The sequence below is a fragment of the Phyllostomus discolor genome, chromosome 2 (genome assembly GCF_004126475.2).
Source record: "Phyllostomus discolor isolate MPI-MPIP mPhyDis1 chromosome 2, mPhyDis1.pri.v3, whole genome shotgun sequence".
NCBI lineage: Eukaryota > Metazoa > Chordata > Mammalia > Chiroptera > Phyllostomidae > Phyllostomus > Phyllostomus discolor.
The window spans coordinates 5,999,941-6,023,927 of record NC_040904.2 but is presented as its reverse complement, the minus strand read 5'-3'; the positions used below and the strand labels follow the sequence as shown (position 1 = coordinate 6,023,927).

At 36.4% G+C, this 23,987-nt stretch overlaps 1 protein-coding gene and 1 pseudogene across 3 annotated transcripts in view; one reads left to right on the top strand and one right to left on the bottom strand.

Moving 5' to 3' along the window:
* Positions 1–23,987, top strand: part of BRWD1 (bromodomain and WD repeat domain containing 1) — a 102,430-nt gene that overhangs the window by 49,085 nt on the left and 29,358 nt on the right. For 2 of the 3 annotated variants that reach the window (XM_028504547.2, XM_028504548.2), the window contains exons 21-34: positions 129–260; positions 5,533–5,627; positions 7,460–7,649; positions 8,995–9,120; positions 9,225–9,332; positions 10,239–10,363; positions 11,010–11,092; positions 14,829–14,940; positions 15,569–15,630; positions 17,878–18,033; positions 18,264–18,384; positions 19,662–19,787; positions 21,249–21,321; positions 22,214–22,252. In XM_028504547.2, coding sequence (XP_028360348.1) covers positions 129–260; positions 5,533–5,627; positions 7,460–7,649; positions 8,995–9,120; positions 9,225–9,332; positions 10,239–10,363; positions 11,010–11,092; positions 14,829–14,940; positions 15,569–15,630; positions 17,878–18,033; positions 18,264–18,384; positions 19,662–19,787; positions 21,249–21,321; positions 22,214–22,252 — 1,548 coding nt within the window. The remainder of the gene's footprint in view (positions 1–128; positions 261–5,532; positions 5,628–7,459; positions 7,650–8,994; positions 9,121–9,224; positions 9,333–10,238; positions 10,364–11,009; positions 11,093–14,828; positions 14,941–15,568; positions 15,631–17,877; positions 18,034–18,263; positions 18,385–19,661; positions 19,788–21,248; positions 21,322–22,213; positions 22,253–23,987) is intronic. The other variant, XM_036017440.1, reaches the window with a different exon arrangement.
* LOC114491200 lies at positions 6,114–6,213 on the bottom strand (annotated as a pseudogene).

Genomic DNA, 23,987 nt, shown 5'->3' with positions numbered 1-23,987 from the left:
ATATTTTATTTTTTCATCTATTATTAATTTTTTTCCTTAAATCTTTTTGGAAATTTGAATGCCTGTTTTGTTGAAGATTGTACTTATTTTGGTGTTGATTTTCATCTGCCCGTTTCTGCATGTTGCAGTCCGAGTCGGTGGTTTTGATGTCACAGTCTAGGCAGAGGACATGCAGGCGTAAATATCCAAATTACGGTAGAAGAAATGTTGGACGGATTGAGTTATCTTCTGGAAATGAGTCTTCAAGCTCTATAAGACATGTGAGTTGTAACTTTAAAATATATAAGATAATCTTAAATAATTTTTCTTAACTTTGACTCTACCCTGAAATTATATGAAAATGTACCATTCTTTTTTTTCGTTTTTTAAGAATTTATTTATTTTTAGGAGAGGGGAAGGGAGGGAGAAAAGGAGGGAGAAAAACATTAATGTTTGGATGTTTCTCCCGCACCCCATGTTGGGAACCTGGCCCGTAACCCAGGCATGTGCCCTGACTGGGAATCAAACCAGCGATCCTTTGGTTTGCAGACCAGCACTCAATCCACTGAGCCACAGCAGCCAGGGCTGAAAATATACTATTCTGTAGAGATTAAGATGAAATTTCACATTTTGAATTTAAACAAAAATTATGCATAGCTTTGTTGAGATACTCATTATACTAGTGTACCATCCAGTAGTTTTTGTATATTAACACAACAGTGCCATTATCACCACTATTTAATTTCAGAATACTTTTATCACCTCTAAAAAGAAACCCTATACTCCTCATTCCCATCATCCCCCAGCCCCTGGCAACCACTAATCTACTTTGTGTTTCTGTGGATTTGCCTATTCTGGACATTGCATAGAAATGGAATAATATATGATTTTTTGACTGGATTTTTCACTTACTGTAATATTTTCAGGTTTGGTTCATGTGTAGCATGTATGAATACTTGATTCTTTTTCATTGTCCAATATGTGAACATACCACATTTTCTTTATTCACTCATCCCCTGAGGGACATTTGTATTGTTTCCGCTTTTGGCTATTAATGAACAATGCTTCTTTCTTATTGCCATTCATGTGTGGGTTTTTGTTTGAACATAAGTTTTCAGTTCATTTTAGTATTTATCTATGAGTCATATGGTAACCCAACGTTTAAACCTATTGAGGAATTTCCAGCCTCTCTTCCTAAATGGCTGCATGTTTTATATTCCGTCAGTATTGTATGAGGGTTCCTTCTCTCCATCTTTGTCAACACTTGTTATTGTCTGTCCTGATTTTAGCTATCTTAGTGTGAAGTGGTATTTCACTGAGGTTTTGGTTTTCATTTCCCTAATGACTGATGATGTTGAACATGTTTTCATGTGCTTATTTTCCATCTGTATATCTTTGGAAAGATTTCTGTGCAAATCTGTTGCTCTTTTTTTAGGTTGGTTATTTTTAATTGTTGTAAATGTTCTTTTGATATTCTGGATATAAGTCCTTTATTGAGTACATGACTTGCAAACATTTTCTCATTCAACAGTTTGTCTTTTCACTTCTTTGATGGTTTCTTTCGAAGTGCAAAAGTTTGACATTTGATGGAGTCCAGTTTATTTTTCCCTTAGTTGCTTTTACTGTTGTATCTAATCTCTTTCCTTGACGTTGAGTAATCGTATGTTAGTCACTGATCTTCATTTTGATTTTTTTGGGAAACCAATATTTTTGGTAAAGTATATTTAAAAATTAATAATAGAATGTTAATATTTTGTAATTAAGTAATATTTTGAGGAATGAAATGTTCCATATGGATGAATAATTTATTTTACTACTTTATAAAGCATTAGGATAATAGTGAACATACCGGGTTCTAGTTTAAACCCGAATTCTTCCACTTGAATAACTTGTTTAACCTTCCTGTACCACTGCCGTGTCTGTGAAAGTAATGCTAATAGTACGTCCTCAGAGGTGTTGTGAGAATTGATTTATGGAAACTGCTTAAAACAGCGCCTAATATCCAATAATGTTACCTGCTGTTATCATTAAAACTGTTCATTTAAATGATTTGATCTTTTTCTATCACCCTTTATTCCTTCATACCCTCTTCCACCTCCACCCATCCTCCTTTCCTGCTGCCTCCATCACCACACTGTCGTCCATGTCCCTGAGTTCATTCTTTTTTTTTTTTCTTCTTTTGCTCAGTCCCTTACCCCTAACGCTCCCGTTAAATGGTCTTGCTTTAGGTACTGAGGCTATTTTATCATTTTATTGACTTCAAAAGATATTTCATGTTTTAGAACAGTTAATAGGATTTACAGAAAAATTGCACAGTAAGTACATCAAGTTCTCTTACACTCCCTTGCTGCCTGAACACTGACTTGAATTACTGTGGTGCCTGTGCTGCAGCTGATGAACCAAATCAGTTTTTCTGTGGTCATGAACTAAATTCCATAGTTTACTTTAGGGAGCAGTCTGTTGTGCAGTTCTGTGGGTGTTGACACATGTATAATGTTGTGTATCAGAACAGTATTATACAGAAAAGTTTCACTGCCCTAAAGCCCCCCTGTGCTGTATACTCAGTCATACCACCCTCCCTGCTGAGCCACTCGTAACCACTAATCTTTTATTTATTTACTTATTTTTCATCTTAAATTTACTTGTTTCACATTTCATTATGTCCTTTCTTAAAAAACTTTTTTTGATCATCTTTTTTATTGTTCAAATACAGTTGTCTTCATTTTCCCACCACGATTTTCCCCTGCTCCACTCACCCTGGCCTCCCACACTCAATCCTACCTCCCTTTGGCGTTGTCCTTGGGTCCTTTATACATGTTCCTTGATGACCCTTCCCCTTCTTCCCATCTCCCCTCTGGTTACTGTCAGTGTTCTTTATTTCAATGTCTGTGGTTATATTTTTCTTGCTTGCATGTTCTGTCGATTAAGTTCCACTTATAGGTGAGATCACATGGTATTTGTCTTTCACTGACTGGCTTGTTTCACTTAGCATAATGCTTTCCAGCTCCATCCATGCTGTCTCGAAGGGTAGGAGCTCCTTCTTTCTTTCTGCTGCACAGAATTCCATTGTGTGAATGTACCACAGTTTTTTGATCCACTCATTTACTGATGGGCACCTAGGCTGCTTCCAGCACTTAGCTATTGTAAATAGCACTGCTAAGAACATTGGGGTGCATAGGTTCTTTTGAATGATCTTTTAACTGTTTCCATAGTTTTGACTTTTCCAGAATGTCATGTAGTTGGATTATATAATATGTAGCCTTTTCAGGTTAGCTGCTTCTTAATGATAAGAGTTTATGTTTCCTTTCTGTCTTTTCATGACTCCTTAGCTCATTTCTTTTTCATGTTAAAACTCTTGTCTGGATTTACCAGTTTATCCATTCACCTACTGTTGGACATACTGGTTACTTCCAGGATTTGACAGTTATGAATAAAATTGCTGTAAACATCCATGTGCAGCCCTGGCTGGGTAGCTCAGTTGGTTGGAAGTATCATCCCAATATGCCAGTGTTGTAGGTTTAGTCCCCCGTCAGGCATGTGTAAGAATCAACCAGTGAATGCATGTATGGGTGGAACAACAAATTGATGTTTCTCTCTTTCTTCCTCCCCTCCCCCTATTTCTCCTTCCTCTCCCTCCTCCTTCCTTTTCTTTCTTCCTCTTTCTAAAATTAATTTGAAAAAATCTGTGTGCAGGTTATTGTGTGGACATAATTTTTCAGTATATTTGGAAAATACCAAAGAGCATGATTATTGGATCATATACTATAACCAGGGGTGTCAAACTCATTTTCACTGGGAGCCACATCAGCCTCATAGTTGCTTCAAAGGGCCAAATGTAATTTTAGGACTGCATAAATGTAACTGCTCCTTAACTAGGGGCAAGGAGCTTGGTGCTGCCGGTGGGTAGAGACAAGGTGCTGGGCCAGATAAACAAGGTGGAGGGCCGGGTTCAGCCTGTGGGCCTTGTGTTTGCCACCTGTGCTAAGCCTATGTTTAGATTTTTACGAAACTGCCAAACTGTCCTCCAAAGTGTCTGTACTATTTTCCATTCTGATCAGCGGTGAAGGAGAGTGGGTGAAATGGGTGAAAGGAGTCAAGAGGTTCGGACATCCAGTCATAAATAAGTCATGGGGGTATAATGTACACAGTGGTGACTATAGTTAATACTGTATTACATATTTGAAAGTTGCTAAGAGAGTAAATCTTAAAAGGTCTCAATACAAGAAGAGAAATTCTGTATTGTGGATGTTAATCAGACTTATTGTGGTAAACATTTTGTAATATATACAAATAGCAAATCATTATGTTGTATACCTAAAATTAATGTAATGTATGTCAATTATACTTCAGTTAATAAAACAGTTCTTTTCTAACTTCATTTATAGATTCAACCATCCCAATCAAAATTCTAGCAAGATAATTTGGTGGATATTGACAGTGATTCTTAAATTTATAAGGAGAGGAAAAAGATCTAGAATAGCTGACAACACCGAAGAACAAGAAAGTTGGAGGACTGATACTACTAGACATTAAGATTTGCTATAAATCTACTGTTTTTAAGACAGCGTGGTATTGGTGAAGAATGTACAAATAGACCAGTGGAACAGAACAGGGAACCTAGCAATAGACCAATGCAAATACAGTCAACTAGTCTTTGACAAAGGATCAAAGACAACTCAATGGACAAAGTATTTTCATTTTTTTCTTAAAGATTTTATTTATTTATTTTTTAGAGAGGGAAGGGAGGGAGATAGAGAAAAAGATCAATGTGTAGTTGCTGGGGGCCGTGGCCTGCAACGCAGGCATGTGCCCTGACTGGGAATCGAACCTGCGATGCTTTGATTCACAGCCCGCGCTCCATCCACTGAGCTACACTAGCTAGGGCTGACAAAGTACTTTCTTTTCAGCAGATGGTGCTGGAACAACTGGATATCCACATCCACATTCAAAAAAAGTGAATCTAGACACAGAACTTGCACAAAAATTAAACATGGATCATAAACTTAAAGCATAAAATTAAAAATTTCTAGAAGATAACATGATAAAATCTAGGTACCTTTGGGTACAGTGCTGACTTTTTAGAAAATAGAATACCAAAAGCACTGATCTATGAAAGACAAACTTGACAAGTTGCCCTTCATTGAGATTAAAATCTACTGCTCTGGGAAAGACACTGTTAGGAGAATGAAAAGACAAGCTGCAGAATGGGATAAAATATCTGTGTAACTCCTATCTGATAAAGGACTTGTATTCAAAATATACCACAACTTCTTAAAACTTATCAGTAAGAAACTGCATTTAAAAATTGGCAAAAGATCTGATAGACACCTCCTCAAAGAAGATATAAGATGAAAGAAGAAATAAGCATATAGAGAGGTGCTCGACACCTTATGCATTAGGGAATTGAAAGTGAAACAATGGTGAGATGCCATGACGTGCCTGTTACAGTGCCTGAAGTCCAAAACACTGAGAACATATACACACCTTTTTATTACCTTCACTCAGAGATCAAGATTTTTATTTTATTCTCCCCCCATCCCTCCCACCAATTAGGAGACCTCCTGTGATCAGAGTGAAGGTTCTTGTTCTTCGGAAGAAGAAGAATGGAAAAGTGATAGAAGAAGTGAAAGTGATAGTGAAAGTTCAAGGTATCTCTTTTTGATTGTTTTGATCTTTTAAGCATTATAGTCATAGCCTTGGTTGGAACTGTATTCGAATGGCATTCAAGATGCAAGGGTTTGCAACTGTGGAACAGTTTACATTGAGTTTTTAATACATTTAAAAGGAGAAGAAAACTGGGTTAACAACTGTTTTCATAGATAATACTTTGTTTATTTTTATTTGACTGTAAACACTTGAGCCAGGAGTGTAAAATGTTTACTCAAAACATCGATTGTCTTTGGCTGCATTTATATAAAGAGTAGTATCCAGAGTACGTGGTAAAATGATTATTATATTCATTACTAGTTATTTTTTGTGTTTTGTTTACTTTTGATAACCAGATTTCATTGGACCAAGATGTTAACACCTATTTTTTTGATTGAGTGGTCTCTCTTTTTAAATCTTTAAAAATTTATTGTTCAGTTACAGTTGTCCTGCCCTTTTCCCCATTGTTCTCCTCTACCCTGTCCCCCTAAAACATGGAACGCTTCACGAATTTGCATGTCACTCTTGCTCAGGGGCCATGCCAGTCTCTCGTTCCAGTCTGAGTATATATGCTACAGAAGCGAGCACTTAACGTCTATGTTTTATCTTGGTAAAACAATGTCAACTTTGTTTTGACAGATGCTTAAGCCATATACCTGGACGTAATTTTCGAAATGTATCCATCACCAAGTCTAGAAAATTTCCTTCTAAATATGACTCAAGTAACCTCACTTCTGTTTCCACTGATACTGGGCTGGTCCATGTCGTCATACTATTCTTTCTGCTTGCTCTCTTGTCTAATTTTATCCCATTACGAGTAAGAGCTGAAGTGATTTTTAGAACACTTGTCTACTCTTAAAAATATTTTTAATATTGTGACAAATTTACCCAGCATAAAATTTACCATCTGAACCATTTTTAACCGCACAGTTCAGTAGTGTTAGGTATATTCACAGTGTTGTGCACCCAGCCTCCAGAACTCGCTCTGTCTTGCACAGCTGAAGCTGTGTGTCCGTTGAAGAACAGTCTGTCTTACCCCTGCCCCGGCAACCCTCATTTTCCTTTCTATTTCTACATTCATTGTTTTTCAGTTCAGCTTTTCTTGGATGTTACCATGTAAAGTAGATGCTCTTAAATTTTCTCAAACACCTCTTTTTATAACAGAAAGCTTTGGAAATGTGTTTGTGTGAGTGTGTTTTATCGAGCCTGTGAGGTAAGTGGTTGGCCAGTGACGGTCTCAATAGAGGCCTCCGTGTGTTTGCTGAAGCTGGTAGTGGATCTATATGGCTAGTATTCTATGTCTCATTTCCCATTTGACTCTGCTTTTGCTCAGGGTAGGCTAGGAGGGGTCCCTTTCTTGGGTCTTCTGTCATTGCTGGGTAGGTCCCTTTCTTGGCAAGAAACTGCCCTCCTAGCGCTTTCTGGTGGGGCTGTGTTTTCCTTGGGCTTCTCAGTGTGTTCACTAATGGTTTGTCAATCCAGTTAAAATTTCTAGTCTGTTCCTGAGCCGCCTCTTTCTAGGGTGGAGTGCTACTTCCAGTTCTGTGTGACCACTACTGTTTTCATCACTACACTTTATTTTTTAAAAGGGGGATTGTTAGTTGGCTCTAGATGTTGTCTTCTATAATTTACAGAAATCCCTCAGGCTTACATTCTTTCCTAATTCCCAGTGTCTGTGAAGGTGTCTTTTTCATGATCTTTGATTGTTTCAGCATTTGTTGACGGAGAGGGCAGATTGTTCAAGTTGAGGTTCTTGGGGGTCTTTTTTCTCCTCGTAGTCTCTCAAGGCTTAGATTCTGGTTCCCTGCAGCTTAAAATGTTTTTCTTTTTGTAGTGACTCTTCATCTCAATATTCTGATTGGACAGCTGATGCAGGCATCAATTTGCAGCCCCCTTTAAGAACTTCGTCTCGTCGGCGTGTCACCCGATTTTGCAGTAGTTCAGAGGATGAGGTGTCTACTGAGAACTTATCTCCTCCTAAAAGGAGACAAAAGAGAAAGAAAGAAAATAAGCCCCCAAAAGAGGTAAGAAAAGTATATCTTGAGGAATAACATACATGTACAGTTTTATAGAGGTGTTTCTGTCCATATTTAAAATTAGAAATCTTTTTGAAATTGGAGCTCTTTTCTTCTGTTGACAGTGTTATGTCATCAGGAGTTAAATGTAAAACGCAAACTTATTTTTGGGAAAGCTACTTTGTTATTAAACTTCTCTTTCTAATCTGCTCTGAGTTGGACTTGGGGCTTAAGCCCTTCTAAATCTGAAACTGAAAGGGAAAGTTCTGCTCAGGATCCTACCCTTACACACTTTTTCTATTAATTTCAACACCAGAAATATACTTCAAGGCATTTTAAGGCTTTTTCTTGTTGTTTTGTCTGTTACTGCCATGTTTCCCATTTTCATTTGCTGTGTTCTCCCTTCATACTTTCCTTCTAATTGTCATATCCCTATTCCTTATGTGTATAGTGCGTGTGCTCTGTTGTGCAGGTAGCTTTCATTCTATAATAGTGCCTTGTCTTTGTGTTAGTTATCTGTTTATTTTTAACATATCACCCTGAAACCTAGCTGTATAAAATAGCAAATGTGTACTTCATGTTTTGATGGGAAAGGAATTCGGGAGCTGATTAGCTAGGGAATTTGGGCTCAGGTTGCATAATTATTTGGCTGGGGTTAAAGTTGTCTGAAGGCTTGATCGGGGCTAGATAATCATCTTTGATGCTCATTCATGTGGCAGTTGGCTAGTGGCCTCAGTTCTCCACTGCATGAGCCTCTCCACAGGGCAGCTTGAGTGTCTTCAAAATGTGATAGCTGTGTTCCCAGAGCTGGTGATCCAAAAGTGTAAGCAAGGGGTATGCTCATATGCTTTCTATTACCTAATCTTAACATCACACATTGTCATTTCTGCTTTACTCTTTGTGTTAGAAGCAAGTTGAGCCCATATTCAAGCAGAGGAGACTGGAGAGGACGAGTATCAGTAAACTTGGGCCGTATTTGAAAGTTGCCAGTATTAAAACCTCAAATCAAGAGGAGATTGCCTGTGGTGAAATTCAGAGTGGTGTCTCAGGCAGAGCAGGCTGTGTATTGAAGAGGAGTTAGGGTGGAAACTAGTTCCTTTGCATATAGCGTGTCAAGTGTTATAACAATGTGTTAAATTCAGGAGATGCCAGAAAGGGCCAGGTAGATCCACAGTGCAGACTAGCGTGTGTCCCTGTGTGCTCAGGAACCAGACACGTATGGTTCAAAAACCAGTCATCAGGTGACTTGCAGTCAAGAGTCATTCTGAATGGTGACGTTTCTGTTATCTTTCAGTTAAAGAGTATGGGCTGCTCCTTTATATTCTGCTAAACTTTCTTCTCTTCCTCTTGGCAGAATTTGCGGAGAATGACTCCGTCAGAGCTTGCAAATATGGAACATTTGTATGAATTTCATCCTCCAGTTTGGATAACCGACACCACACTTCGAAGGTCTCCTTTTGTTCCACAAATGGGTGATGAGGTGAGAGTAATAATAACATTTAAAAACTTGAATATGGAATATAAAGTTAATGTTACTCTTTTGTTTTTATTTTTATTTGTTATATTTCAATTATCCTTTTGTAGGTAATATATTTTCGACAGGGTCATGAAGCTTATATTGAGGCTGTCAGAAGAAATAACATTTATGAACTGAACTGTAACAAAGAGCCATGGAGAAAAATGGATCTTAGGGTAAGATGGTGGTATTATTAAACATTTAGCATATATATAATTGAATTACTTATAAATCATTTCAAAAACCTGGAGGCATATTTCATTGCTATCTTTACATTAATTTCCTATTTTAAAACATTCCTGCTATTACTCTAAGCTTTAAGATCCAGTAGGAAAACTAATGTTTATCAGTGGGCAGTATTCATACTGCTGATTAACATGTAAAATTCTAAGTGTGTTTGAGTTTCTTAGGAAGGCAGCTTTGCAATATGTATCAGTAATCTTAAAATGTGCATACCCAGGATAGATTTTAGAAAGCAGTGCAAATTTTCAAAAAAGAAATACAAATTGGAAAAAAGGTTCAACCTCATGCATAATATACAAAGGCTTTAGCTCCCCTGTACTGAAACAGTTGTCAGTCTGATAACTGAGAAGGCCCCTAAGTAACTGATGGGTGGGTGGGTGGTTTATAAGGTGTGGATATGCTGGACAAAGGGATGATTCATGTCCCAGGTGGGGCAGAGTGGCGAGTTGCATGAAGCTTTATCATGCCATTCAGTATGGGCACGATTTAAAACTTATGAATTGCTTATCTCTGGAATTTTTTATTTAATATTTTTGGACTTTGCATATAGTTGACCACAAGTAACTGAAACAGAAATCGAAAGCATGGATGAGGGAGGATTATTATATTTTCCAAAGTGAATATATTTCTTATATTAGAAACAGTGTTAAATGTCTGTCTTCAAAAAGATGCAAAGGTAAACTTCAGCAAAAATGATTGTAATTAATAGTCACCTAAACTTATCTGCTAGTTTGGAAGTCTAAATTGTGAGTTAGCTAAATTTTCTAATATGTAGAGAATTGGAGTCTTGAGGAATTGATTTATTTTAACTGTTTATTATTTTAAAAAATCTGTTGAAGGATCAAGAATTGGTCAAAATTGTTGGAATACGCTATGAGGTTGGGCCCCCTACACTCTGTTGCCTCAAACTGGCATTTATAGATCCTGCATCTGGGAAACTTATGGACAAATCTTTCTCTATTAGGTATGTGTTATTTCTTATGGAGTTACTTAAATTTAGGTTTCCTCTCTTGCTGGGTAGCATGTTATTTCTATTTAGCTGCAGGGTAAATAGAGTACTGCAGACAGCCCACGACATGGGTTTAAGTTCTGATAGACGGGACCCCACTAGAGGTGAAACTAAAGATGCTACAGCAGCCGCAGTTAGGCACTGGCACTGGCCTTTTTCCTACAGTTTTCCACGCCAGTTAAATGTGTGGAGAGTTCTGACCTGTAGGTGAAATGACTTCTGCTTTCGTTTTTTGAGAAAATGTTAGAATTAATAATTTTTTAAACCTGTGCTGTCCAGATGGTAGCCATTAGCCACATGTGGCTTTTGAGCACTGGAAATGTGACTGATCAGAATTGAGTGTGATGTAAGTATATACACTGAATTTTGAAAACTTGGTGAGAAGAAAAAAAATGTAAAATACCATTATTTTGTATTCATTACATGGTGAAACAATATGAGGATATGTTGAATTAAATATGATACACTATTAAGATTAAGCTCACTGGTTTCTGTTTATAAAAATTGTGTATGCAGTTCCCATTGTATTTCATTTGGACAGTATTGCTCTGGAGTATAACCTGCTATACAAGGAATTTAATAATCTTTTATTTTTGTTTAGATACCATGATATGCCAGATGTTATTGACTTTCTTGTGTTGCGCCAGTTTTATGATGAAGCAAGACAGAGGAATTGGCAATCTAGTAAGTCTGTTTTTGCTGAGTTTTATGTATCCTTAGATATTAATCTCTCCTTTGGTTGGTGGGTACAAACATGTAAATTCTGGAAAGAAATACAAGGGACCGATAAATATATTTTGCTTAGGGCTTGGTGTTTGCTACTTCTTAGTAGATTTGTTAGCCAGGCAGCATTTCTTCTTGTGGTAGGTGACATTGTGAAGGGATATTTCTTACTCATTGACTGTAGTGTAGACCTTCGATTTCCTTTCAGACTTCCCTGTACTGCATTATCTGTGATTACATTTCACGTGACACTGGTCAGTTCACAGAATTACCCTATGATGTAAAATAATCAGAAAGTTGAAAAATAATGCAAATTTTACACAGATAATGTCTGGCATAGCAGAAAACTTGACCTTTGTTGTCATATCAGCTCAGACTTAAGGAGGCTGACTTGAGGAAACCATTTTTTAAAAAAAATAAAAAATTTATGTAACACTTAATGTTTTATAATCATGACATATGTAGGTGGACAGAAAAAATAAATCACTTCAGCATGGGCACTGACTTGAATGTGGTTTTCATGATGGCCGTAATTAATTTGTGTTGTAGGTCATTAACCTCTTCAGGTCATACTTAATGACTGATTAGGCCAGGTAATATCACTTAGCAATTGTAATTCCTGTTTCACAGGTGCACATAAAATTCTCAGTATGCACTGTTTTCTTGGGGAGCTCATATTAATGTTAGTCACTTAGGATAACTTATTCTACTCTTACCAGTTTTGATAATATCTCTTATCAGATATATTAAGTTTTACCCAGGCTGTGTCTTTTGGTATACACATTCATTCATAAATGATATTAGGACCTCATTAATTTCCCTAGTTTCTGCTGCCTTTTTCTACAGATACTCTAAACAGGCACGTTTCAGACAAATTCCTTGGGCCATCTCTAATCAAACAAAAGATTGTCAAAGTGTTGCTGTTCTTAATTAACTATTTTTACCAGTAATGTGAGAACAAATAATCAAGATTACTTTGGGACTAGAGGTAAAGTAATTGTTTTTGAAGAAAAGCATCTGGCCATTTACACACAAAAAGAGACAGCTAAAATAAGTGAGTGCTAACAAGTCATACAGCCAAGTCCCAAATAACTTAGTTTCTTATCTTTAATATTTTTTCAACCCCTTATGACATGTAAGTCAGAAGCTCTTATTTTGCTCTGCTAACATGTCCATTCAAAAATGTTTTTGAACTTAATTTTCTATAGCTAGACTCTAGATACGGATTCCCAGTTGCCTCTTACAATATAGTGATTTTGTTTTATTTTTGTGGCTGAGAAATTATTGTACTAGATCTTCTATACTACTGTTCAATAATTAATTCATTTTTGCTTCCCCATAAAATCTTACCTATTCTCCCCAAGTTTGAGCTGTGCTATTAGAGGAATTTGCCTGTTTCCGTTTATACTATGTTGAGAACTTACCAGAAGTTTACCCTACTTGTGAATAGCAAAATAGGTTTATTTGAAATTCTTAATGGAAATTCAGGATGGCAGCAGAGTAGGTGGAAGTTCTACTCATCACCTCCCGGGACCAAATTGGAATTACAGCTAAATTATAGAACAGTCAACTTGAATAACCAAGACAAGAATTAATGGAATAGAAAAACCAATTTTTATGATGACGAAAGTAATTTTTATAGCTCCCTTTAAAATGTTAGTCTTAACTAAAGAAAATTTCTGTCTAAACTGAGTGAATCTTTTAGTATTAGGTAACTAGAGAAGAAAAATACTATAAAGTAAATTTTTGTTCTCTGAGACTGGCTCTCTAGCCCGTACTGGTGTGGCTCAGTTGGGTGTCATCCTGCAAACCAAAAGGTCACTGGTTTGATTCCTGGTTGGGGCACATGTCTGGGTTGCAAGTTCGAGTCCTGGGTTGGGGTGTGTATGAGGGATGACCAATCGATGTTTCTCTTCTTCTCTTTATCCCTCCCTTCTCTTCTCTCTCAAAAGAAATTAAAAAATAAAAAGACTGGTTCTCTTATAACCATGTTTATAGGCATCTCAAAATGAAGCCATTGGATTTGTTATTATAATATTTCTTATAGTAAATATGTAATTGATATTCATTTTACATTAGGTTATTTACATTATAGGATTGGACAAAAACCATGGTATTATATCAGATTTGTAGTATATGCCTTAAATTTAAAAAGTTAGAAAAAATTTATTAAGGTTTATTTTTAAAGTTGAAGTTTCAGAATATCTGTATATTAATGAAATACTTTCAAAAGTAGAATTTTATTAAAGGTAGAGAAGGTGGGTGGAAGGAATGATGGAAAATATATGTAGAAGTCATGTTTACGTGAGTTTGAAAATACACTAAGAATATTAAAACGTAACACTGATAGTTGTGATATTGCTGTTTTTACAGGATTCACTATAAGCATACACTCTCTTTAATCAAGACTGTGTATATTCTATTACGTAAATATTCTCTTTCTTAGGGGTGAAAAGTAGCTTTGATTTTGATTGGTATTGTTTCTGCAAAACTTTCATTGAAGAAGGAATTGTTAATCTACTAAATAATTATTTTATTTTTTTAAATGACAGTATCTAAAGAATTACTAATGCTAGATGATTGACTTTTTTTCTCATTTATTTTGTTTTGAAAATGGTCAGATTGATGGGAAGGAGAGATAGGGTTCTTAGAGCAGTCTGTGTTTCTTTTGTAACATATGTAATACAAAGGTCAAATGCAGTTTATTTTCCCTAGAAGTGTTATAATTGTAGGATACATTTAGAAATGTGTGTAACCTGAAATCCTTGAAGTCATTGAAGTATTTGTTCCACAGTTGGTTTGTACAGAGGCCTTCCTAGGACCTGCTTGCCTGCTTTTATATTATGCTGAGATAATAGGATATGTGGATGTTTAACATTTCGAAACAGTAAATCTGTATTATTGAAGATAGATGTACACCTAATTTTTATTATGAGATCTTAAGAATTAGAACACTGTTTGATGTGAAGATGCTTATACAGGAACAACTTTAAAATAATCATGGATTAAATCTAACCATAGTTTTATAATTTGTTTTTTTCAGGAAATGTTTTATTTTTTAAAACATTCCATTTATTTATTTTTAGAGAGAGGGAAAGGGAGGGAAAAAGAGAGGGAAGAGGGAGAGAAACGATGTGCCAAGAGATACATCGTTCGGTTGCCTCTCCCATGCCCTGAACTGGGGGCCTGGCCCTCAGCCCAGGCATGTGCCCTGACTGGGAATTGAACTGGTGACCTTTTCAGTTCGCAGGCTGGCACTCAATCCACTGAGCCACACCAGCCAGGGCAGGAAATGTTATATTTTATAAGTATGTATTTAATGTAGTTATTACACAAGTATTTAGTGATGGTATACATTGTTATAAAAGTTTTTTGTTAAATTTTTTCTTTATTATAAAGTAAAGTAGAACTTATTTTGGAGTGGGCATTTGAATTCACTAAACAATGGAACCTAGTTATAAACCATTTTAGCCAATTATGTTGTATGGTTATGTACTTTCAGTGAATTGCTGAGTGTAATATTATATATTTTTTACATCTGTTTTATCACTGAAGATTGCTGGAAAGTGGGGAGGAATGGCTAATTTTGATATAGAAAAATGTTTTGATTACTCTACTGAAATCTTTATCATATGATGTAAATTAAAAATATTACTGTTTTAAACTGGTGTCTCAGACTGGGTCATATCTCTTCTAGGTGACAGATTCCGTTCTATCATTGACGATGCCTGGTGGTTTGGAACAGTGCTAAGTCAAGAGCCCTATCAGCCACAGTACCCTGACAGTCATTTCCAGTGTTACATTGTTAGGTCTGTATGCAGATGGAAACGAATCTTCTACAAACATTTGTTCATTGTGGCAGGTTGTTGAATGAACAACTAACACATTTCAGGTTAAAAAATCCCCACGATTTCATCTGTCATTAAGTCACATTAGTCTCACTTCTACAGTGTCTCTTTAACATGTCCCTGTCATTTCTTGTGCACTAGTACCCCTAAGGGTGCAATCTCTGCTTCCTTCCCCAGGGCCTTTTCTGTAGCTTCTTGATACTTCTCTATCTGACATTGCAGGATCATTTCCTTTGTACAAAAAAAAAAAAAAAAAATCTTTGCTGCCTTTCCATTGGCTGTGGAATAAAATCCACATGCTGAAGCATCACATTTGAGGTCTTCACAATATGTGTGAGGTTTTCCTCACTTACCCTAGTGCAGACTACAAAAAGTTTCTGGTTTTGTCCTTGAACTCGCCATACATTTTACACTTATTTCTTATATCTTTCTAAAAAAATTTTACTGTTAATATTTAAACTTTTACTGTTATAGTCAGGTTAATTTTCACATTTTCTCTCTTCCTCTTTCCTCTTGTAGTGGATCCTAGGTATTAGCCACAGGTTGTCTTTATGAAAGACTAACCAAACTTTTCTTCTGGTTTTAACAGGTGGGACAACACTGAAATTGAAAAGCTTAGCCCATGGGATATGGAACCGATTCCTGATAATGGTATGTAGTTGCTAAGTAACTAAAGTATTTTATTCTGATATTTTTCATTTTCTTATCTCACTAAAGTACATAGAAGAAATTGTATTCTTTGAGAAATGTTTTTAAATTACTACGGTAACTGTGAGCTTTACTAAAAGAAGTCAGCAGGATTATGTGTATCTGGTTTCTTTTTTTTTTATCCCGAGCTTCCAGCTTGATGCTGGATGTATCGTAGTAGACCAGTCATTTCTCATGTAAACCTGCTTAAAACTCACATGGCCTGCATTTCCTGTTCCTCATCCTTACTCTGTTATCCTTGTTCTTCCTTCAAAGGAGAGCTCTCACTGGACTTCCTTCTGTCTTTTGCTCTACCCCAACCTGTCTGCTCACTGTGGATTGTCCGCCCCTTTCCTGTGAGAGAGGCGTGTCTGTGCTACATCCGGCCTCTTGCTTCAGTGCTTGCGGTCCCACTGCTTGTGACTTCTGCTGGTCCTGACACTTACACTTAACTTACTCCTGGCAACGGTTTCAGTGTCCTCCTTTTTTTCTTCTTTTGAGTTTGCATTTGTCTCTTGTACTTTAAAATGCCTTTCGTTTGACATTCTTGAATGTTTTATCTACTGAGTTATTTTCCTCTTATAAATTTTTTGGAGGAGTGCTCTGTGTCTCTTGCCTCCATTTCTTTACTCTCAAGCTTTCTTTTATATTAGTGTTTATTCAATGTAAAAACATACAGAAACTTTTATCCTTCCACCCTCACCTTTTTTTTGATGTGTGAAATTGTTGCTTTGCAAGTTTTACCTGTTTCTATTGTAGTTGAGCCCTTTGTGTTTACTCTCTGATAGATTTCCATCAATCATGGCCTCGGTTTACTTTGGGAATAAAAATTTTTATGGAAATGAGAACTTTTTTCAAAAAATGTTTTTCTAATAACTGCATTCTTTAGAGTCACCAGTGACCTCCCTTTGTTAGATTTTCATTTGAGCTTAGTATCTTACAAATAGTAGGAGATGATATTTTTGCAATGTAGAAAGCATATCAAAGGTAAGTAAAAACCAACATTTGTTGAGGTCTTAACTTTGTTTCTAAGAACTGTGTGTATCAGTCAGTTCATCCCTACTCTGGGGTTGGTGCTCTGTTACTTAGTTTGCAGATGAAGGAGCTAAGCTCAGGGAGTTGGCAGTAGCTTGTTTAAGGTAATACACACATCCAGAAAAAAGGACAGGAGCTGGGATTCTGACCCAAGCTGTCTGCTCCAACCGTGCCTTTACTACTGACTACAGCTGCTCTTTTGTAAAGGATACTGCAGATCGGTGAAAGCATTTATATGAAGAGATTTTTCATGTTAATGAGGCCAGTAAGTCTTTAGAAGAATTGTCAAAAGACATCAGTAGGCAGAAAAATAAACATAGGAAGAGAGACTCACTTGCATTAATACTCTTGGAAATAGATATTAAAATAACAACACTATGGTTTTACTTATCAGATTGTTAGGTAGGTAAGTGTATTTTCTAGTCCTGTTAACATCTTTCTCCTTTTATTTATGATTTTCAAGAAAATGTCTTCTGAATATTAACAGTACCTCTTGTTCCTTTTTAAAATGTGCACTCTTTTATTATCAATTTTTATTACACTTTTTAAGTATTTTGTTTTGAAATAATTTCAGACTTACAAAATTATACAAAAGTAGTACATAAAATTTATGAATATCCAATTTTCTCAAATGTTAACATCTTAGATAACTATAGTGCAGCTATCAAAATCAGGAAATTATCATTAATACGATTCTAATCTGTAGACCTTCAAATTTGGACTGTTGTCCTAATGTCCTTTCACATACTGGATTTCATTGCCATGCCTTCCTAATCTCTTTCAATCTGGGATCCCTGGGTCTTTCCACTATCTTTCATGACCACGACACTTTTTGAAAAGTACCGGCCAGTTATTTCGTAGACTTTCTTTTAGTTTGGGTTTGCCTGATGTTTTGTCCTGATTAAACGCAGGCTTTGCATTTGGGGTGAGAGTGGCAGAGCAGTGACGGTGTGTTGTCGGGCCTCCTGTCGGGGGCACGGGGTACCAGTGGGCCCTGTTAGTGGGAATGCCAGCTCCAGTCATTCGGTTGTGGTGTCTGCCCGGTGTCTCTGCTGCTTAGTGACTGCTTTTCCCTTCGTAATTAGTGTCTTGTATATGACCTTCGACAGTTGAATGTATAGTGTGTATTTGGTTTTCAGTTTGTTTTACCCTTTTCTTTTTTAATGGAATTCTTAGTTGATCCACCTGAAGAATTAGGAGCTAGTATTTCTGTCACTTCAGATGAGCTAGAGAAATTGCTCTACAAACCACAAGATGGTGAATGGGGTCATAAATCGAGAGATGAAGAATGTGAACGAATTATTAGTGGTATAGATCAACTTTTGAATCTTGGTGAGTACTTTTAGTATGAAAAGTTTCACGTTCAAGCTCTCTTTTTCACACAGTATTTTTAAAAAATCATAATTGTGGTTGTGTTTATTATTACAATTTCTATTTGTTACCTTTCAGTTAAGCCTGAAGTGTAAAATGTAGCTGTAGCATATTTTATGAATGATTTGTAGAGAAATACCACTTACAGGTCATGAATTTATTGATAAAAACTCTTCTGTCTGCCCTGACAGATATAGCGGCAGCTTTTGCAGGTCCAGTGGATCTGTGTACGTACCCGAAGTACTGTACTGTAGTGGCTTACCCAACTGACCTTTACACAATTCGAATGAGACTTGTTAATCGATTTTACAGGTTAGTAGAAACCTACTTTAAAAACAGCTTGAAAAAATATTTGGCCACACCAACTAGAGCAAATAGAGGTAATGGTAGTCAACTGTGGCAGCGGTAGACTGGGGAGGGACTAACATCATTTTCTGTGGTTTTTTTTTTTTTTTAAATTATAATTCTTGGTCCTGTAAGACAGTGGTGCCCAACCTCTTTGGTACCAGGGACTGGTTTAGTGAGCTGGGGTGGGGGGGTTGGGGGTGGCTTGTGAGGGACTCACAGGAAGTGGAGCTCGGAGCTCAGGTGAGCTTCTGTTTGCTCATGCTCACCTGCTGTGGCTGAGCGGGGTGGGTTACAGGAGGAGGGTTTTCTCAGGCGAGCTTGTTTTGCTGCTCTCACCTGCTCACCTGCCTGCTATGTGGAAGGGGTGAGAAGGAGACAGCAGGTTGGTGGCCTGGTTCCTGACCCGCAGTGGTCCTCAGCCCAGGGGTGGGGATCCCTGCTGTAAGACATTGTGTTGGGTGCCTGGGGGTCGGTGTGGATACAATCTGGATAAGAAAAATTTCCAGATTCTATTCTTCAATATTTAGTAGTCTGTTCTTCTTACAAATTATTGTTAAGTAGTTAGAAATAGTATTTTTTATTTGTATGTTTTACATTCCTATTTAGCTATAACATTTAAAAATAAAATTTAATTTCGTTAATAATTGGCCTTTGACCTTTGAAAAATTAATTCCCTAGAGTCATGTACTTTTTATGTCTGGCTTCTAGAGCATTGACAACTCTAAAATTTTCTATTCTCAGTGATTTTTTTAAAAGCAGTTGATGGTATCTAATTTTTAATAATTCAACTACGAAAAATTGTTATAAAAAATTGACTTTTTGAGTTTACATTGTTGGCATAATTTATCTCAGACATGGAAATGTGCATTTGATCAGAAACCCCTTTGCAAACTTACAGTGAGATTGACTCCCAGGATTGATGGTATGGAACACATTTTCTTCAGAGCCTCAGCAGCTTCAAAGGTACCCACAGGCAGCGTGAAAAGGGAGAGTTGTCCCTCTGCTGGTTTCTGGATGTGCATAAGTGGTCTGTTAGGGTTTTATCCTTGAATGTACTCCCTGTAGTGCAGCATCCCGTATAATTGCGTATGACTGCGATCAAGTTGACGGCACGAGAAGGTCATTCATTGTTACTTTGCGGTTATGATTTAAGTAATATTATCATGCTGGCTTAACATGCTGGGTTTTTTACTAGGTTTCTTTTTGTTGTCTAAACCCTAAACTGCCTTTTTGTTTTGAAGGAGGCTGTCTGCATTGATTTGGGAAGTCAGATATATAGAACATAATGCCAGGACATTTAACGAACCCGAGAGTGTAATTGCACGATCAGCTAAGAAGATAACTGACCAACTTTTAAAATTTATCAAGTAAGTGACTTCATATGTAGGTGTTGTGGAAAAGTGAATGACTTTGCGTTTTGTGTTCTTGCTATCCAGGGCTTAGTTTTTGCTCTCTGAATTTTATATCCTTTTAATATGTTACTTAAATGCCATTTCTTTACATATTTACTATGATTGTAATTTCTGTAAAGGAATAAGGAAATAATTTTTGTACTTTTAAAAATTTTGAAATAATTTTATACTAGACAGTTGTTACATATATATATATATATATATATATATCTTTCACCTGTTTACCTTGATTAACATTTTTTTTCACTTATTTATGGTGCCCCGATAAAATGCAGCAGAATTATCCTTGGTACAATACTATTGACTAAGCTGTAGCACTTACTTGGGTTTATTCGTTTTTATATCAGTGTCCTTTTTCTGTTTCAGGGTCCTATCCAGAACCTCCATGTTATTTACTATTTTGTTTTCTTAATTTTCTTTAACCCACTTTCCCAGTCTTTCTTTCATGATCTCTTCATTTTTTACAAGTCTTAGACAATTTGTTGCAGGTATATAATTTGGGTTTGTCTAATGTTTTCTCATGATTAGATTGAATTTTAATTTTTGGATTGTGTCCTATGAGAGTGTTTGTACATGCATGAACGTACCACATGCTTTTGTGCATCAGGAAATCAGGTTTGGAATAGTATGGTGAAAATTGACCTGGAAGTTGAAATCCAAGGTCTAGCCCAATCTGTTCTAGTGAATATGTTTTGTGTGGTTTGGATAATTTTTCAACCTGTTATCTTTTAAAATTAGTGATTTCTGTTATGTGAACTTACATGTCTTTTCCCCATAGCTCTAAAAATTCTGTGAAAGACTGTATTAGAGAACACAGTTTATGAACTGTGCCATTGTTTTCAATAGGTAGCAGTACATTGAGGAGTAACTGAGTGTAGTCTGTCTCCCTTTCCAGGAACACGTGGACTTTCCCAGAACTTTCTTCTTTTTTTCTTCAGGAAGATCACATACCCGTTTTCCATCTTCTTTATGCTTATTTCTACTTCAGGCTTCTTTGTGTGTTTACAGTTGAGGTTAAGGTGTAATTTGCTTTATTTTCTTCTTTCCTTTTTCTTGTATCCACTTTTAGCTCAAATCAGCCATTTTTCTGGTACTCAAACTCTATGACTATTACTATTGATGATACTTAGAAAAACTCATCTGTGTAGTCATCACCTGTTATTTCTGGATTACTAGCTAAATTTGCATATGTACTTAACTGGGGGGAGGGGATACCCTCTTACTTTCCATATTCCTAGTTGGTCAGTTGTTTCCATAGAGGATGGAATAAAAACCTGATATTTCTCTGCTTGAAATTCAGTATGCACAGTTGGGCAAGCTGTTTATATCTAACCAGTAGTTTGTGTGAATCTTTGGCAATAATAATGACATCTGTATACTGTGAAAAGAAAGAATTATTATTATTATTTTTTTTAGGAATCAAGACTGTACAGATATCTCAGAACTTTCTATCACTTCTGAAAATGATGAGCAAAATGCCAAATCTTTGGTATGAAGTTTGTCAATTTTACAATGAGTTTTGTTAATTTCAAATGGTAACTTGAAAATAGTGAAATAGAAAATGTTGATTTCCTATATCAGTTCTTGCTATATTCCAATGAACTATGAAAATAGGGCACTTGATAAATGTATATATTTTTATTATCTAGATGGTCAGTGATGGGATTTGCTTTAGCCAATATCAATATAGCAAACAAAATATGTCTAAGTGAGTTTCTTAGGTGTGGAATATGTTCTCTTTCCAAATTTAGTTTAAGAAAGGTGTGTTAAAGAAGTACCTTGGGAATATTTTTTGTAAAACCAATATCTGAGAATTGAATCTATTTGTAATTAAAAATTAATGAACTTTACCATGCTCAGAGTACCCTAAAGTTCTTCACTCAGGATGGTCTGGAAGTGTCAGTAAGGGGAATATCAGTGATGTTGAATTACAGAATCAGGCTGTTCGATTCGGTGGCAGGGCAGATACTCTTAAAAAACAATAGAGTGTGATTTCTACACAAACTTTTATTGTAGTATACCCATTTCATTTTCATGCTGATTTATATTGGAATAAAAATAGGTACAGATTTAGGGAATAAGAAAATGTGGAGAGTGAATTACAGGCATTGTAGGGGACTCCATATGAATAGATATAAAATGTAAATTAAAAGTTGCATTTTATAGCTATATTTTGGAGTTAGTACATGTTAGGGATTGAAAAAGGTTATTAAGGTTGTTTGGTTTGTTTGAGTCTACATGCCACAAAGATCATATGATACGGTTTGTCTTTTGAGATTTTAACAAGTTATAACCTTGTCTTTCATATGCTTTTAAAATTAAGATTATTACTTTTCTAATGAGAATATTGATACTTAAAGTGCTCTGATTTTTGTTTCTAGGATGATAGTGATCTCCCTAAAACATCTTCTGGAAGGAGAGTAAGTTAATCTGCCTGATTAACATTTGTGGTTTAGTTATTCTTTATTTAAAATCAACCTCAGATCTTAAGTGTCGTCTTGGGAAAGTTAGGGGATATAGATAGGGAATATTTTGTAAGAGAAAGAGGAGCAATCACTGAAAGCTGGATAGTTTTAAGGTTTAGTGGAAGAGCTGGTATTTGAAGTATGTTCTCAGAATGAGATGGAGTTCAGACAGTCAAAAAGTAGGGGATATTATGATCCAAGCTGAAAAAGGAGGGAAACGTGGCATGTCATTGGACTACCAAGGGCACTGGCCTGCCTGGTATGGAGGTTGAATGTTGGAATGAGCAAAGTGGCTGTGTCTGGCTGGAATTTTGGGAGCAGATTATGGTAATATTAACAACCAAGGTTTTTATTTAAAGTAGAGAATCAATTGCATAGCCAAAATAGATAGATAGATTTTGAGGGATAAGAAGATAGGTAGTAGCCCTGATTGGTGTCGCTTAGTGGGTTGGGTATCGTTCTGCAAACTGAAAGGTTGCTGGTTTGATTCCAGGTCAGGGCACATGCCTGGGTTGCGAGCCATGTCACTGGTTGGAGGCCTGTATGAGAGAGGCCACCAGTGGATGTTTCCTCTGGCACATTGATGTTTCTCTCCTTTTCTTTTCCCCTCTCTGCCTTCTCTCTAAAAATAAAAAATAAAAAATAAAATCTTAAAAAGAAAAGGTAGTGAAGGATGTGAATCAGGAGTTTTGCAAGAATCTAGGAGTAAAGGATGGGAACCTAGTCAAGGATAGTGTTTACTTGGAATGCAGGAGAAGGGAAAAAGATAAGACCTTTGGAGGGAAAAATTAACTAGCATTTGGTGGCTGAAACTTTCTTTAAAAATGAGGATTAGTTGGGGGATGTATGGAAATGTTTTGGGTATTGTATAGTTAGAATTGTGGTATGACCAGCAGAACTCTTAAAGTTCTAATGTAATATGTTAGTTAAAAGTTAAGGTTATTAATCTGAAAATGATAAAAAATGTTAACATTTTAAGTTTTATCTAAATAATGGTGCTTATGCTGAAGCTTTTTATAACAGTTTTCATAATATGCTTGCCCCAGATAACATTGAAAAGTTAGACTTAAAGTACTATCAGCTGATTTGTCATCTTCATACAGTTCTCCCAAGTGATTAGTACTTGTTTAGAATTGATTTGCTATGACTGCTCTAGCAAATTACAAATCTAGTGGCTTAAACAACAAAAATACTAGGTTACAGTTCTGTAAATTAGAAGTTTGACATGGGTTTCACTGGGCTAAAATCAGGGTGTCAGCATGGCTGTGTTCCTCTCTGGAAGCTCTAGGGTGGAAGTTGTTTCTTCACATTTTTCCACTGCTGGAGGCCCATGGCCCCTTTCTCCCACCTTCAGGTTAACCTCTTCCAGTCTCCTCCTCGGACCCTCTGCCTCCCTCTTGTACGGACCCTGGTGGTTACATTGTGCCCACCCAGATGGTCCAGGACAGTCTCCCCATCTCAAGATCATACCTGTAGTCACAGATTCAGATTGCTTTCTACCATGTAAAATCACATCCAGTGTAGTATTTCAAAATCTGTGATAACATTTTCTAAACATGAGAGATAAGTGCTGGAGTGAAAAGCGTTTCTAGAGAAATATATGTGACATCATTGGATTTTTTACAGAAGAGTGGATGTTTTCCAAGTAGATAGAAAAACAAATATCATAGAGTCACTTTCCAACACTGAA